This window comes from Scomber japonicus, chromosome 14 (assembly GCF_027409825.1).
Source record: "Scomber japonicus isolate fScoJap1 chromosome 14, fScoJap1.pri, whole genome shotgun sequence".
NCBI classification, from domain to species: Eukaryota; Metazoa; Chordata; class Actinopteri; order Scombriformes; family Scombridae; genus Scomber; species Scomber japonicus.
In genome coordinates, this window is record NC_070591.1 from 20,059,414 (window position 1) to 20,073,766 (window position 14,353).

General features: G+C 38.7%; 1 protein-coding gene across 1 annotated transcript in view; it reads right to left on the minus strand.

The window, feature by feature from the left end:
* The window catches only part of dst (dystonin), a 105,341-nt gene that overhangs the window by 51,266 nt on the left and 39,722 nt on the right, over nucleotides 1-14,353 (minus strand). The window contains exons 20-38 of the mRNA XM_053333182.1: nucleotides 14,114-14,275; nucleotides 13,713-13,817; nucleotides 13,402-13,497; nucleotides 13,192-13,317; nucleotides 12,947-13,099; nucleotides 12,680-12,834; nucleotides 12,461-12,587; nucleotides 12,136-12,319; nucleotides 10,808-10,965; nucleotides 10,534-10,712; nucleotides 10,290-10,428; nucleotides 10,011-10,204; nucleotides 9,735-9,897; nucleotides 9,567-9,650; nucleotides 9,228-9,335; nucleotides 9,022-9,120; nucleotides 2,577-2,723; nucleotides 885-973; nucleotides 688-796 (exon numbers count right to left, since the gene is read on the minus strand). Of these exons, the coding sequence (XP_053189157.1) occupies nucleotides 688-796; nucleotides 885-973; nucleotides 2,577-2,723; nucleotides 9,022-9,120; nucleotides 9,228-9,335; nucleotides 9,567-9,650; nucleotides 9,735-9,897; nucleotides 10,011-10,204; nucleotides 10,290-10,428; nucleotides 10,534-10,712; nucleotides 10,808-10,965; nucleotides 12,136-12,319; nucleotides 12,461-12,587; nucleotides 12,680-12,834; nucleotides 12,947-13,099; nucleotides 13,192-13,317; nucleotides 13,402-13,497; nucleotides 13,713-13,817; nucleotides 14,114-14,275 (2,577 nt within the window). The remainder of the gene's footprint in view (nucleotides 1-687; nucleotides 797-884; nucleotides 974-2,576; nucleotides 2,724-9,021; nucleotides 9,121-9,227; nucleotides 9,336-9,566; nucleotides 9,651-9,734; nucleotides 9,898-10,010; nucleotides 10,205-10,289; nucleotides 10,429-10,533; nucleotides 10,713-10,807; nucleotides 10,966-12,135; nucleotides 12,320-12,460; nucleotides 12,588-12,679; nucleotides 12,835-12,946; nucleotides 13,100-13,191; nucleotides 13,318-13,401; nucleotides 13,498-13,712; nucleotides 13,818-14,113; nucleotides 14,276-14,353) is intronic.

Here is a 14,353-nt window from a genome sequence, read left to right on the forward strand (position 1 = left end):
TCCAGACGTCTGATCAATCAGACCAGCCATGGTTCCAGTCCAGATCCCACCAAAATCATCAATGGACTTGAAATTCTACAGAAAATAAAATATGACAAATTACTGAACTGATTAAATTTTCAAAATCTAGATTGTCTGTATTGTCCATATATATCAAATTTGCAATAAAAAGTATTCAAAAGCAAGACAAAATGCATACTCACCCACCAGACAAACACGTGTATGTTAAAGCATCGTGTGCACAAGTGCAGGACTGCTTCAGGGTTGCAACAGGAAATTGACGGACAACACATTTAAAGCTATCATGCATCTGGGAATAAAATATCCAGCGTCTTGCAAAAAAGAGGGTGGTTAGTCATTTGACATACTGTATGTAAAGGGTTATGCGTCATATCTGTTATTCTGCTGAACTCTCAAGGAGTCAAGCACATTGATGGTGATGTCAGACCAAAGCTGGGCGCAACTAAGCATGTTTACAGCATACTCTGATTTTTTTATTTTTCAAAAATGTTTCTCTAATGATCAAGTGTAAGAGAATAAGGGTGATGCAAGAGAAATCTGCTCACACCGTGCTAGGGATAAGAGGAAAAAAGTTAGTCATGCAATTGAACATCAGGTGGCACTCTTTTCTAACACATAAGACACAAATGCAATCCGCTCAAAAGGAGAAATAGAATGATGTCCAACCTCTTCTGCAGAAGTCGTCTGCTCTGAACACTGCTGGGAGAGTTCATTGTAGGCCTGATTGAGAGCCTTCAGCTGATCCTGGGCCTTTTCTCTTTCCTCTTCTGTCATTCTGTAATACAAAATACAACGAATTAGGCTTAAATTTTAAAGAATGGGAAAAAGTATTTTGCATGTTATTTTAGAACAGATCAACTTACTTTTCACTGTGTTTGTTCAGCATCATCTGTGTGGCCCTCAATGCTTCTGCAATTTGTTCCTTCTTTGTTACCATTTCCTCAACTGACACCTAGAACATCAATAGTAATGTATCAATACTTAAACACAGTGATGTGACTATTGTGTGATGACTACTCAAAGAGTATATTAGTATAGTAAACAGGGACACAACACACACAAACATTCAACATATACACACACAGTGGAATTAAAGATGAATTAAAGGAATTCAAGATTAGAAAGATGAAATTATGTATTTATATAATATATATCAATTAATGAATAGAGACATACACTATAAGGACAAGATGCCCTGAAGAAACTGATGCAATCCAATACAACAACCTTGAAATAAAGATCTTTGTAAAACTTAAAATGTTCAGTTTTTGTTGAGGACTTGATTATATCATATGGTCATTTCTGATGAGGTTGTACTAAAGTGCATTGTGCCTACAGTAATTACTTATTTACTCCCTTACATGAAGGAGCAACATCTTAGAAACACCACTGCAATAGTATGGTTAAAGTTGCCCCTATACCATTGTAATTGCTGGATTTTCATTTAATTTCTACTTTTATTTACTATACAAAAAAAGAACAAAAGAAAAAAAGAAAAATCCTGTTAATCAATGTTGTTCCAAATTCATGATGGCTGCAAACATGAATGAGTACTTACTGATGTTTTTTTCTATCTGTACTAAAATTATAACAATAAATAATTATAGTAATAATAATAATAATAATAATAATAAAACAATTGTCAAATACTTCATAACAACATATAAAAACAAATGCCCACCTCCGGTATTAATGGTCCAGATGACAGGACTTGATCATTAAAATGTATTTAATATATTATGTGAATACTCTTGAATGTCAGGATGGTGTATTTTACACTGAATACATATTTCAGCTCAACTTTAATCACTTAATTCATAAACTGGCAGCAAATGAGGAAAAACCAACATATATAAATAGTGAAATGTAAAATAGGTCACTGCTCTTATGTAACATTTGGCAGGTGACCATAGTACCTGTTAATGATATTCTGCATCTATCAGTTTCTGTTATTTCACATTGGATAGATTACATTCTCTCAAACCACCAATTAAAATCTGTTCTTTCAGGATCAACTGTTTCCACTTTACCACAGTTGCAATGCCATAGTGACATACTGCATGTTACACTCAAGAAAAACAAAATTGCAATTTGGTTTTTGATTCACTTCAACTTCAATTAAAAAAGGCCAGCTTTGGGGTGGATGTATAGTGCACTATATGTTATCTTATACACACAGGGTGTGTACCTTGTGCACCTTGGGGCTGATGTCATTTATTATTCATTGTGGTTATAATGAGTCATTGTGGTTATGAGTGCTTGTGCAACACACGTATACATACATATATGTATGTATGTATATATATATACATAATAAAACTAATAATAATAAACTAATACTTTCATTTATAGTGTAAAATGTATGGATTAAATGCATCAGAAAGTAGGCATTGTATTTTTATTAGAAATCATACACTGTGACAGCAAAAGGCTGTTGAATTAAAAAGAACTCTTTACCATTAAAGAAAAGTGTTATCTCACAAACAAAAAGATTGTGGCAGCATATAAAAATTAAAGACACACCATGAACATAAAAATCAACACACATTATTTACCTGGGGCTTATTAGAAGCATCTGTGTTGGCATTACTATCTGTCAGAGCATTCCCATCATTGTTCTGGCCCTGTTTCACATTGGACATCCAGTGCAACAGTTTGCTAACTTTATCACCATGCTCTCTCTTCTCCTCATCAACAGATCTCTAGAATCAGAACAGATGGGGTTTTAACAAGATTGTTACTTTGTCTTAAAAGAAATGGACTAAAACACTTGAAGGGGAGGCCCATTTCCAAATAACTCCACAAATCTGTATCAATTGCATCACTTGTATGAAAGCGCTGCAGCAACATATTTACATATAAAAAAACATTATACAGTGAATTAAAGGTTACTTCGCAGGTAAGAAAAAATAACCGATGTACTATAAAGCAAAATGCAAAACCATACGAAATCTCATTTGCAGGTTTTGCTTTTGTTATATGGACAAACACATATTTAAGGTTTATTATTTATATGCCCAAACATAATGGAATGCTGATTTGACTCCAAAACCATGAACTTTTGTAGCCTCCAGTAACCTTAGCCCAGTGTGGCAATCATAAACACTTCTTTCAAGTGCCTCTCTGAATGTGATTCTCCTTTTGGTCTTTGGACAGGTGAGACTTTTTCTGTGGAACTTCTCATCTTTGAGTACAGAGGCAGTGGCTTTGTCAATAAGGCCGCTCTGGATAACTTCCTCAAGTGACACTCTATCATGAGTGTCAGGGTTTATAAATCCTCCAGTTAGAAGCTGGAATTCAATACAGCTAAGACCGGCATCCTTTGGGAACACATTTTCCTGGATAGCCTGGGGAAGAGACAAAGTCTTTGCTGTCTTGGGGTGACTGATGCCATTAAACGCTTGCTCAAACTTCTGGAGCTGCTGAGCCAATGATTCATCCAAAAGGCCTCTTTTGAGACCATTTGTGACTGTAACTTTCTCCCCAGAAGACGGGTCGCAAATACCTCCAGTGCAGGCCTGGGCCTCCAACAATCTTAAGGCAGTAGCCCTATCAGTAAACCCCTGTTGAAAACCCTGAAGAATCGACAGCCGCTTTCTCTGAGTGATGTCCCAGAGACCGGCAATGGGGCTGTTAACATCCTCCACAACAACCATTCTTGAAAATATGATGTCTGCAACCTCATGGATACTAAGAAGCCCACTGCTGTAGTTTTCAAGCTCGGATGTTTCGAGGAACCTCTGACTCAGAGCGGACTCTAGACAAAGCTGTCGGCCACTGTTGACATCAGTAATGATGTGACATGGATTTCCACTGGCATCCACTATGGATTGCTCCTGCCAATCACTTTCCTTCTGTGACAGAAACAGATATGTGCTCTTGTCAATGTATTTCCCCTTGAATGCTTCGTATGCTGACATTTCGATGCCACAGCTGCTGCTGACAACTGACACGCGATGAGAACTTGTGGGAGAAGTATTTGTTAGATGTCTGTCACCAAATGGGAAGAGAAAGACACCGCCATCAATGTCGTAAAGGCACATCTTTAGTATTTCAGAGTAGTATGCCTTCTGGCCACTGTCAGGGTTGTGGAAACCTTTGGGATTACTGGTTGGATCATATAGACTCTCTAGAGTCTCTTTGTTCAAAAGACCCTGATCAACAGCAATGCTAGGCGGCACCCTGATACCAATCTCTGGGTTGATTAAACCTCCAGTGGACACCTGGACTTCAAGGATTTTCTTGCCTTTAAATCTATCAAGAATCTTTTCCTCAATTGCCTGAAAGACAGACAGTTTTTTGCCAGCATGGATGTAGCCACTAACAGCTTTCTCAGCCTCCAGCAGTTTATCTTTCAGGCCTGTTTCTATAATACCTCTCTCAAGAGCCTCAAGAACTGAGTATGTTTTTCCTGTGGCCAAATCTGTGAGGCTTCCTGTCGCAGCCTGAGTCTCCAAAAACTCGAGAGCATATGTTTTTGCTAAGAAGCCCTTCTCAGCGGCTTCTAAGAAGGATATCTTTTCCTTACTTGACTCTACATAAACTCCAGCAATAGCATTTGGTTTGCCAATGTACTGAGCAAGAGATGCTTGCACCTCTTCCATCGTGATACGGCCCATTTCCAACTTGCGCAAAATCTCTTCATCCAACAGTTTAAATTTGATTAAGTTTTGAATATGTGTGCTCTTTTTGAGATCAGTCAGCTTAAGTGAAGTTGAATATAACACACTCAGGTTCCTGCCTCTGTCTGTTGGACTCATCTCTGATGTGTTTTCAGTTTGATGAGTTTCTGTGACCCGACGCGTTTCTGTCTTAGAGATGCTATGTTTTTCATTTGGTATTTTCTCTGTTAGTCCACACAGAGCCATGTATCCCTTTGTTGTCATGGTCTTAAACTCAACAGGTTTAATCTGGCTCTTGTCATTTTGTAGGAGCATGTGAGGTTGATAAGTAGAACTAGTTATCTTTGTTGGTGAATCAAGCTGAAGGCCTTGACTGTGACTGACTTCCACGTTATCTTGTTTCACTTGTTTGAGTCCTTCAAGAAAGATTTCTTTCTCTGTTGTTGTGATCTGTAGATGTGACATTTAAAGAATCTATAAGTTACAAATGACTACAGTCACAGTTTCAGATATTTTACAGATATAAAAAGAACATATTAATAAAATGAATTTGATAAAAACAATTGTTGTGTTTATTAACAAATATGACTGTTTTAATCATATTAAACTGACTTCCTCCATACCTCTGAGGATCCTTTCATTCTCAGAATGTCCTCCATGCTGCATTTCGTACTTTCATACGAAGGCATGATCTTCTGCATGACTGAAACTTTTGTCTTCACATAGTGGCAACTGTTTTCACCAACTTCCTGTTTGTCCATCCTTGGGTTTTCAGTCTTACTGACTCCCAGCATCAAAACTTTTTCCTGAAGACTTTTTATCTCTTTGACGTATGACTCTCTTTGCTCCAGAAAAGATCTTGCTTCATTTTCCTTTAATGACAGTTTCCACTCACTATCTGTCAACAGCTGTTTAAATATAGTTAAGTCATTTGACAGCTCATTGCAAAGGCTTTGTAAATCACTTATTTTTGAGTTAAATTTAAGTTTGTCTTCCTCAAGTTGAGCATTTTGTGATTTTGCCTTCAACAGCTCCTGTTCAAGCTTTGTCTGTTCTTGCTGCAGTTTGTCCACTTCTGCTAATTCTGCACTATGTCCCTGTTGTTTTGACATATCACTTCCACTTGTCCTTTCAGATTGCAGCAAAATTAGTTTTTTCTCAATTTCAGTCTGCACTAACAACAACTGCCTTTCATAGCCTTCTTTCTGAAGTTCTAGTTTACTTTTCAACTCCTCTAGCATTTTCTTGCAGTTCTCAAGCTGTTCTTCCATCTGCTTAGACCTAACCTGAAGGATCAAGTTTTCTTTTTGCTTTTGTTCAGATTCTGTTTGGACACGTTGCATCTTTTCCTTCAGTATTCTGATTTCAGACCCAAGTAGGATGCTTTTCTCAGTTGCATCAGCTATTTCCCTCTTAAGGGTCATGTTTTCATGTTGTAGATTTGATCTGGATTTATCCGAAACAGACCCAAGTTCTTTAATTGTTATTTTATTTTTCTGAAGCTCAGTCTCTAGCTGCATTATCTTTGACTCTTTAACATTTCTTTCTCGAGTCTCTTTAGCCAATTCATCATTTGCTCTTTGTAGTGATAAACGTAACTCTGAAAGTTTAACATTTAAGTTTTCGACATTCTTGTCTGCAGCTTTCTTGTCATTCTGAAGAGCATGAATCTCCAGCTTTAAATTACTGGTTATTTTCTCTGAGCTGGTAGATAATCCTGTAATATTTTGCTTATGTTTGAGAAGTTCATCTTCTAATGCATTGATTTTGTCAAGATGTTTTTTAATCTCGGTAGATTCTTTTTGCAGTTCTGCATTTTTCTTCTTCAATCCCACATTTAAATTGTTAATTTCAGCATTTTGCATATGAACTTTCTGATTTGCTGAATTCTTCTCAGCAAATGCTGATTTCAGCTCAGATTTCAGACTTGTTATTTCTCTCTCATAATTTTCAATATTTGAGTTCAGTGTTTTGTTTTTCTGCTGTAGCTCACTCATTTTCCTTACTTCCTCACTGTAATCCTGTAATTTAATTTGAAGCTCATGGGAAGTCTGCGATCTCTTATTTAGTTCCTCCTCAACAATTCTGACCTGTGATTTGGTGCCCTCTACCTGAGACTTGAAGATTTTAATTTGCTGATCCTTGCTGTCCATTTCCATCATCACCTGATCAAGTTTAGCTCTCATGTTTTTCAAATTCTTTTCCACCTCCATATTTATCTGTTTTAACTCATCTACTTTCTTCTGCAACTGAGAAGCAACTAATTTACTTTCTTGAATCTCTGCTTCTAGTTTTTTACAATTGAGTTGGGACGCCTGCTCAGATCTCTTCATTAAGGTATTTTCCTCCTTAGCTGTTTGAAGCTGCTGTTTCCAGCTCTCTATCTCACTCTTTAGAGACTTGGTCTTTTGTTCAGAAAATGATCTCTCTTTTTCCAATGACTCTGTATGGATCTGAAGACCTCTAATATCACTGTCAGACAACACATTTGATCTTGTAAGCTCATTGCATTTAAACTTCAGCTGATCTATTACTGCCTGCTTGGATGCTACTTCTTCCTCTAAATTATTAAGCTTATAAATGTTGTCCTGCTCCATGGAGCTCTTTTTCTGCAGTTCCGCTTGAGAGATCTTCAACTGCTCTTTAAGGCCTTTAACCTCAGTGTTTTGGAAAAAAGCATTTTGTTCTAATGAGGATTTTGCCCTTTGGAGAGATCTGATTTCTTCTTGAAGTTCATTGATCGATTTCTTCATTTTCAGTGTTTCCTGCTGAAGATCATCTGATTTCTGTCTCATGTTGATCCTTTCAGTTTCCATGTCCATCTGAAGCTTTGTCAGTCTGTTATTGCTGTCATCTAAAAGCTTTTTATAACTTTGTGCTTTCTCCTCAGCCATTTCTGCTCTTTCCTCGACCATGACCAGTTCTTCAAGTTTCTGCTGAAGGACATCCACTTTAACGCTGTCATATGCTCCAACTGCAGATGACTGTGGCTCAGTGTCAACTGTCGACTGGCTGTCAGATGCTAAAGGCTGCTGAGCCAGATCACTTTCCTCAGCCTCGACTTGACTTTGCAACTCTTGCTCAGTATCTTCCTCGACATTTATTTTTCTCTTAAGTTTGGGGCTCTGTTTCATAAGATCTTGGCCATCATTTGTTTGCTTTAAGAGGTCCTCTAGTTTCTTCTGAGCCAAAGACCACTTGGCTTCTGACTGCTCAATTAATTGTTTTGTGTGACTTAATTTCTGCTCACTGGCAGCTTTGTCTTTTTCTGCTATGTCTAATTTGGTCCGATACTGATGGATGTCATGCTCAAGTTGTGATTTCTGAAAGATCACATCATCAATTGTCTTCTGTCTTGTTTCTGCTTCTCGTTCCAATTTTTCCAACTGCGCTTGTCTTTCAACCAGCAAGGCCTCCTGTTCATGGACCTGTTGCTTAAGTTGACTAATCTGTACCTCCCCTGCAGCTTTTTGGAGTTCCATGCACTCTGTCCTTTTTGCATTCTCTGCTCTGTCAAAAGCCTTTCTGGTCTAAAACGCAAAACAGTAAGTCATCGACTGTTTCATGTTTATTTAGACATTGTAAAATTAATTGCATTGATATTTTTCTTTTTCCACAGTGCTGGGGCAATGTTAAGCAATCTCTCCAGGAATTAGCAGTTTCAAGACTGCATATTTTTCTTTACATAAAAACCAGCCAAAACTTTAGTATGTAAAAAAATACAATTCACCATATTTACCACCAAGATCTATTATTTATTAAAACTTTAAGTGGTGAATAAAGCTTTTTACCACTTTGCCCGTTGATTCCAAATTTGTAACACTGACGTTTTCAGCAAGTAGGTGTGAAAATGCCTTTTAGCTCCAATAATCCTAAAATACTACATAAACTCCTGGAGAGGCTTTATTTTTCCCAACAAAGGCCAACATGAGATGGAGTTTCTGCCAAATAACAAAGCCAGTTCCTCCCAGCAAGTCACCATCACCAGCAACTAGGAGTTACCGTACATGCAGGCATGCCACTGCATTTCCTTTGCTTCTTTTGAGCATTGAAGCAAATACTTTCATGTAGGAAGAGCTGAGAACATACCCTAAAAAACTCACAGGGCACACACACAGGGCAAGGTGCAGGAATATTTGTACAGTAGGCATTTTTATCGGTTTATATTGACTTACAATCTACTAGTTTTTAGAGTGAGGTAGTAAAAGATGTTGATGCAAAACAAAAGGCCTAGAAAACACGTAAACATAAAGCAAGATGTTAAAGGTTGTTGCGCTTTATAGGATTAAGCCACCACATAGCCCCAAAAGTCTAAACTGCTAGTGCTGCACAAGCTATTGTGTTGTATCCAAAGAGTTTTAAAATCTGAAACTCTCACCTCCTCTTCTTCAGTTCTCTTCAGGGTTTCACTGGCAAACTTCACATACTGAGTCATGAGAGTCACGAGGGCAGTGTAGCGAGTTCGAAGATCCATAAACTGTTTGAAATCAAACAAAGAAAAACAAGTATAGTTATGATTGAGATATACTGTATGTACAGCAATAATTTCCTTTAGTTACAAAGTTTAATTATAGGTGTATGTACCTCCTGCTGGATGACATCAGAGGAGCTCTGCATCCTCCGTTTCTTGAGAGGAGATTTATGTTGGGAGTCAACCATTGCTCTGAAGGTCATCAGCTGAAGCTCATAATCCTGAAAAGGAATTTATGTGTTGAGTCACAAGGTTGTTGTTTTTTCCCTTTTGAAATTCAGTTCAGATCATTGCTCAGTCCTTGTTCAACAAAACTGAGATAGAAAATGACACCAACTGCTAATTTCATAAATCAGAAAAAATAACAGAAATATTCCTTCAGGATCTGTAAGGTTTTACTCACATAAAAAAATAGGAAGTCAACACTCTTTGAAAGAGGTGAAATACATTACCTTGATGGCAGATGAGTATTGCTCTGAGTACTTCTGGCACTCATCCATTCTGCTCTGGTTTTGTTCTATTTCAGCAACAAGAACCTGAAGAACAAAGACTTTTAAGTTTTTTTTTTTTTTTAACATTTGTGATATTTTGTATCTTATGATAAGGAAATCTGTTCTTGCCTTCTGTTTGTTTAACAGTTCAGAGAGTGCCTTGCTATCTTCGGGTTTATTTTCTTGGGCCTTTAGCTGTGCTGCCTCCATTTCTGTAACCCATTCATCAAGACTACTGTAGGAGTCTTTGTAGTGTTTCAGAGATTTGCTGATGCCATCCAGGTCCCGAAGTCTGAAATTGAATGGATAGCATTAATGAACATTACTTACATTTGCAATGTTTGCACAGAAATGTTGTTTTTCTATTCTTACAGTGCAAAAATACACACTAACAATAACACTAACCTGTTATCAACCTGGGAGTGAATGTTGTGCCATCTCTCATTCAGTTGATCAGCCTTCTCCTTGTGCCAGTCTAGGTCAAAGTCACGCTCGTTGTGGGCCTTAAACATGCGGTCACTGATGACTCGTGCTTTCTGCAGCTCATCCTCCATGTCATGGAATACCTCTTGCTTCTCATCAATCTCTGTCCGCCATTGCTATGATCAGAGGGAGAGATACTTACTCATGATGAACTAAAATTGTTGCCAATGCAGGTGAAATGTGGAATCCAAATTATCTTACCTTGAGTGTAGAAATGACTGTTTCAATGGACTTGAGGTCAGAGTTCATAGCTTCTTCCTCGTAGAGTTTAGATTCGTAGGCCTTCACTAATGCCTCTGCACTCTGGCTGTGCTTCACCACTAAGCTCACTGTTTTCAGTCTGCAAAAAAGGGGAAACGTCTTCAATTCAGGTACAAATATTGCAAAAATCTTCCTATCTAAATGCCACCCTTATTACTTCTAGACAATGATGGGAATGTCTTACTTGTCCATATAAATGGAAGACATGGAGTACACTTGGCTCATGCTCTGAACGAGGACGGTGAGTTCAGAGGAAAGGGTCGGCGCAGATGGAGAACCTGTAGCCTGTCTGAGGAACAGCTCACACTTGTCCTTCATGACATCAAGGTCTTCTTTCAGTTTATTCAGCTCTGCTGTCTTCTTCTGCAGTGACACATGGAAAATCACGATTAAAATAAAAACACTAATAGGTTCTTATACTGTATATATTTCAATATTTCAGACACTCAGGTGTGTACCTCATGCTCTGTGATGCGCTGGAGACTCTGCTCTAGGTCGTCTCTCTCCAGCGGCGTGCGGATTTGCCTGATCAGGTGTTCTTCGTGAGCCTCCAGATGCATCCGGAAGTTGCGTATTTCTGAGATGTAGTTATTGTACACTGACTCCTCATGTTCCTCTGTTTACCAGAAAAATATAAATCATAAGAATAATCACAAAGAGCATAAAATATGTGTAAGTTTCAAACACTGAAGGGCAGCTTTGTTGCATTTTTGTTGAAAAGTTTACTTTCATCCGAGAATTAAAACTATAAACTATGCAACACTAAATAATAAAAATTAAAGTATGTAAAATTAACCTGCACAGCCCGAAACACTCACTGAGAGAACTTAAACGCACCTCTTGATGGCTTTATTGTTACATTATGAGGCCAAGTAGGACCTGTTGCAATGCAGCTAAATCAATGACATTTTGTTGATTGTTATGTGTAAGTTATAAAAATGCTCTTAAAGCTGCAGTTGGTAATTTTGAGGAGAGAGAGGACTTAGCATCAAATTTGTACAAGTACAACTTTCAGATCCCTCCCCCTCCCTCTCCGCTGCACTCCTGCCCTGCCTCCAAAGAGGAGGCTGACGAGCACGCAACAGCATGCGGCCATGGATGTGCACGCGATTGGTAATACATGAACTACACTCCACACAGCTAGATATAAAACGCTTTACAGTGACTTTCACATGGCTATACCTTACCTAGAAACTCAGAAATATGAGCTTGACCGAGCTGAGGAAGAAGGGGGAGGGGGCAGTGTGCGTAACAGTGGTTGACAGCTGTCAGACACTCCATCAGACACAATCCTGGCTGTGATCTTTTTGTCCAGTCGTGGTGGATTCTGGCAATTTGCAGTAGGAGCAGTAGGTGGGGCTAAATGAGCCTCTTTTTTTTCTTTTCTTTTTACAGATCACTAGTTTCATGTAATGCTGTCTTTACATGATAGTCTTAGCAAATATGACAAAAAGTTACTTTTATAAGACTTACCAACAGCAGCTTAAATAAGATTAAGTTATTTTTTTTTCAATTTATTTTGGTTATATGAATGTAAATTAATGTGTATCATATGTGTTTATGTACTCTGACATTACATCTTGTTTAAAACCCATAATCATACCAGTGCTTAGGTTTCACTAACAGCAAAGCCATCAGTTTGAAAAAAAGAGAAAACATAATTCCGAAAGGCATTAAAGTTAGGCTTAAAAGGCTTATGGAGCCATGTGTTCCCCTCGTGGTATAGTGCTGAATGTATACTAGCAGCTCCCTGTTGAGAGGACCAGGAAGGGAAGTTGAGCCTTGCCTCTTTCTGCAGATCTGAGTAGTTCCTGGTAATATTCCTTGCAGGCTGCAACATCTCTCTCTAGCTGGGCACAGTCTGCCACTGTGAATACCTCAGACTCTTCGCTGTCTTCCAGGAACTCATCAAAGTGGGACTGCAGGTTGCTCAAGACTTGCTGATGCTCACCTGGTAGCATGGTCTTAATCTGCAGTGGTCAAAGAAATAAAGGAAACATGTCTGTTTTTTTTGTGTCCCTAGGTTGATCATCAGAATGGACAGAATCATTAATGATTATCAGCTGGTGTTGCACAGTTTGATCAATGAGAGTTAAAATAGTCAAACATACTGAGGCCACATTCCAGTTGCGGATGGCTCGTATGTCAGCCATTAGATAATGCCAAGACACCACGCTCTTCATGTTGATGTGGGAGTGGTGCCACAGTGCCAGGACATTCTGGTATAATTGTTCAATTCTGCAGGAAAAGAAAGAGGCATGTTTATTTTATCCAGAAGAAGTCAGGCCACCAGAGCATGTGTTCCTTGTAGTCTGATCCTAGCATCTCACCTTGTAGCCATGTCAACAGCCTCTTTGTTGGGTGGAGGCACAGTGAAACAGACAGAGGGAACCATGGCCTCATTCCCTGCTGGGTTGATGACTTTCCACTTGGCCCGGTGGGAGTTATTGGCCAGTACACACTCATCCTCTTTATAAATAGTTATCTAAAAGAGTTGTGATGTAAACACAGCATAGATTTTGTATAAACCATTCAAAACATTTATACATTTCAGTATAAACTGGAAATGTGGTGAAAGTTGGCATAGTGAAGAATACCTCAATCTGTCGGTAATCACAGATGGCTTTTACGGGGATGGAGGATCTTACAGGGTTGTCAGGGTTTCTGGGTCTGAGCTGCACAATATTTTTGGCCCTGCCCACTAACCCGGCTACCGTGCTCCGGTACTGCAGAAGCTGCTCTTTCTCATCCTAGAGGCACACACCACCAATAGAATGTTATTTTCTTTATTTTTACTCTACCTCAACATGTACACACACTTTGCATCCTCACAGCAGTTTACCATGGACTCCTGGATGAGATCCTCCAGTCTGTGCAGGCTGCTCGTTCGATCACAGCTGTACTTCCTTTGAATGGCATCTTGCAGGCTCTTAAGATAGTCCATGGACTCTTTGGCTTCGTTGAAAAACTGCATAGGGGAAAAGACTAGGACATTAGTAGTGATCAACAGATACACTTTGATATATTGATTAAAAAATATAAAGACAGTCACCTCAAAATAAACAGCATTTTCCTTAAGATGCTGTTCTACACAGGAGCAGAGCTGTAAAATCCAACTCCACTGTGTCTGCATGGCAGCTTTGTATGCCTAGAAGTGAAACAACACAGGAATGAAACACATTAGATCCAGGTATAATAGCTGGAAAAGTACTAGCTGAAACAGCACTAGCTGAATCTTTTAATAAACATTGCAGATGAATGCAGGGTGAAGACACTAATACTACCCCAAATTTTGGAATTATATCAATTGCCAAACTGACTACAGAAGTGAGTTTATACAAAAAAAAAGACATCTGGGCTTACTTCAATAGTTAGCCTGGCTGGATGGTTCTTGAGCAGGAGTCGTTCAGCCTTGTCCTGCACAGACTTGATGACTTCCTCCTTTTCATCCAGCTCCCTCATAAGATCCTGTTTAAAAGACATTAAGCTGAGTATTCCTGGCTTTCAGCCAAGGAAAAAGACCAGTCACTCCATCCTCTCACACAATCTCACATCCTGTCTCACAATGCTGAGTATTCATTTGTGCCACAATACACACATCCCTTCACATATATTATTGTTTTTTCAATTTAATGAGTTTATAAGAAAGCCAAACCAAAAAAACTGCCAGAACAGGCTGCCGTTATTTTTTCTGCATTTACATCATCAGTGATGTAACAGAAATTACAGCTGATTCAAAAGGCTGTTTAAACAAAACAACATACAGCATGGTACTCTTTTTTCTTGGACACGTTGCTGTTGCGATCACTCCAGTCAAAGGCAACCTCTTCTTCCTCCTTCTCATTCAACCAGATAAGCTCCTGAGTTGCCAGTGACACAAAGTCGTGCAGGCTTTCCAGATGACTTTGTCGCTCTCTTGAACAGCTCTGAAAGGAACAAACATTGAAAAACTCAGATCACTGAGCAGATAAATCAATTTAGACTTCATAGCCGCACTATTTTTT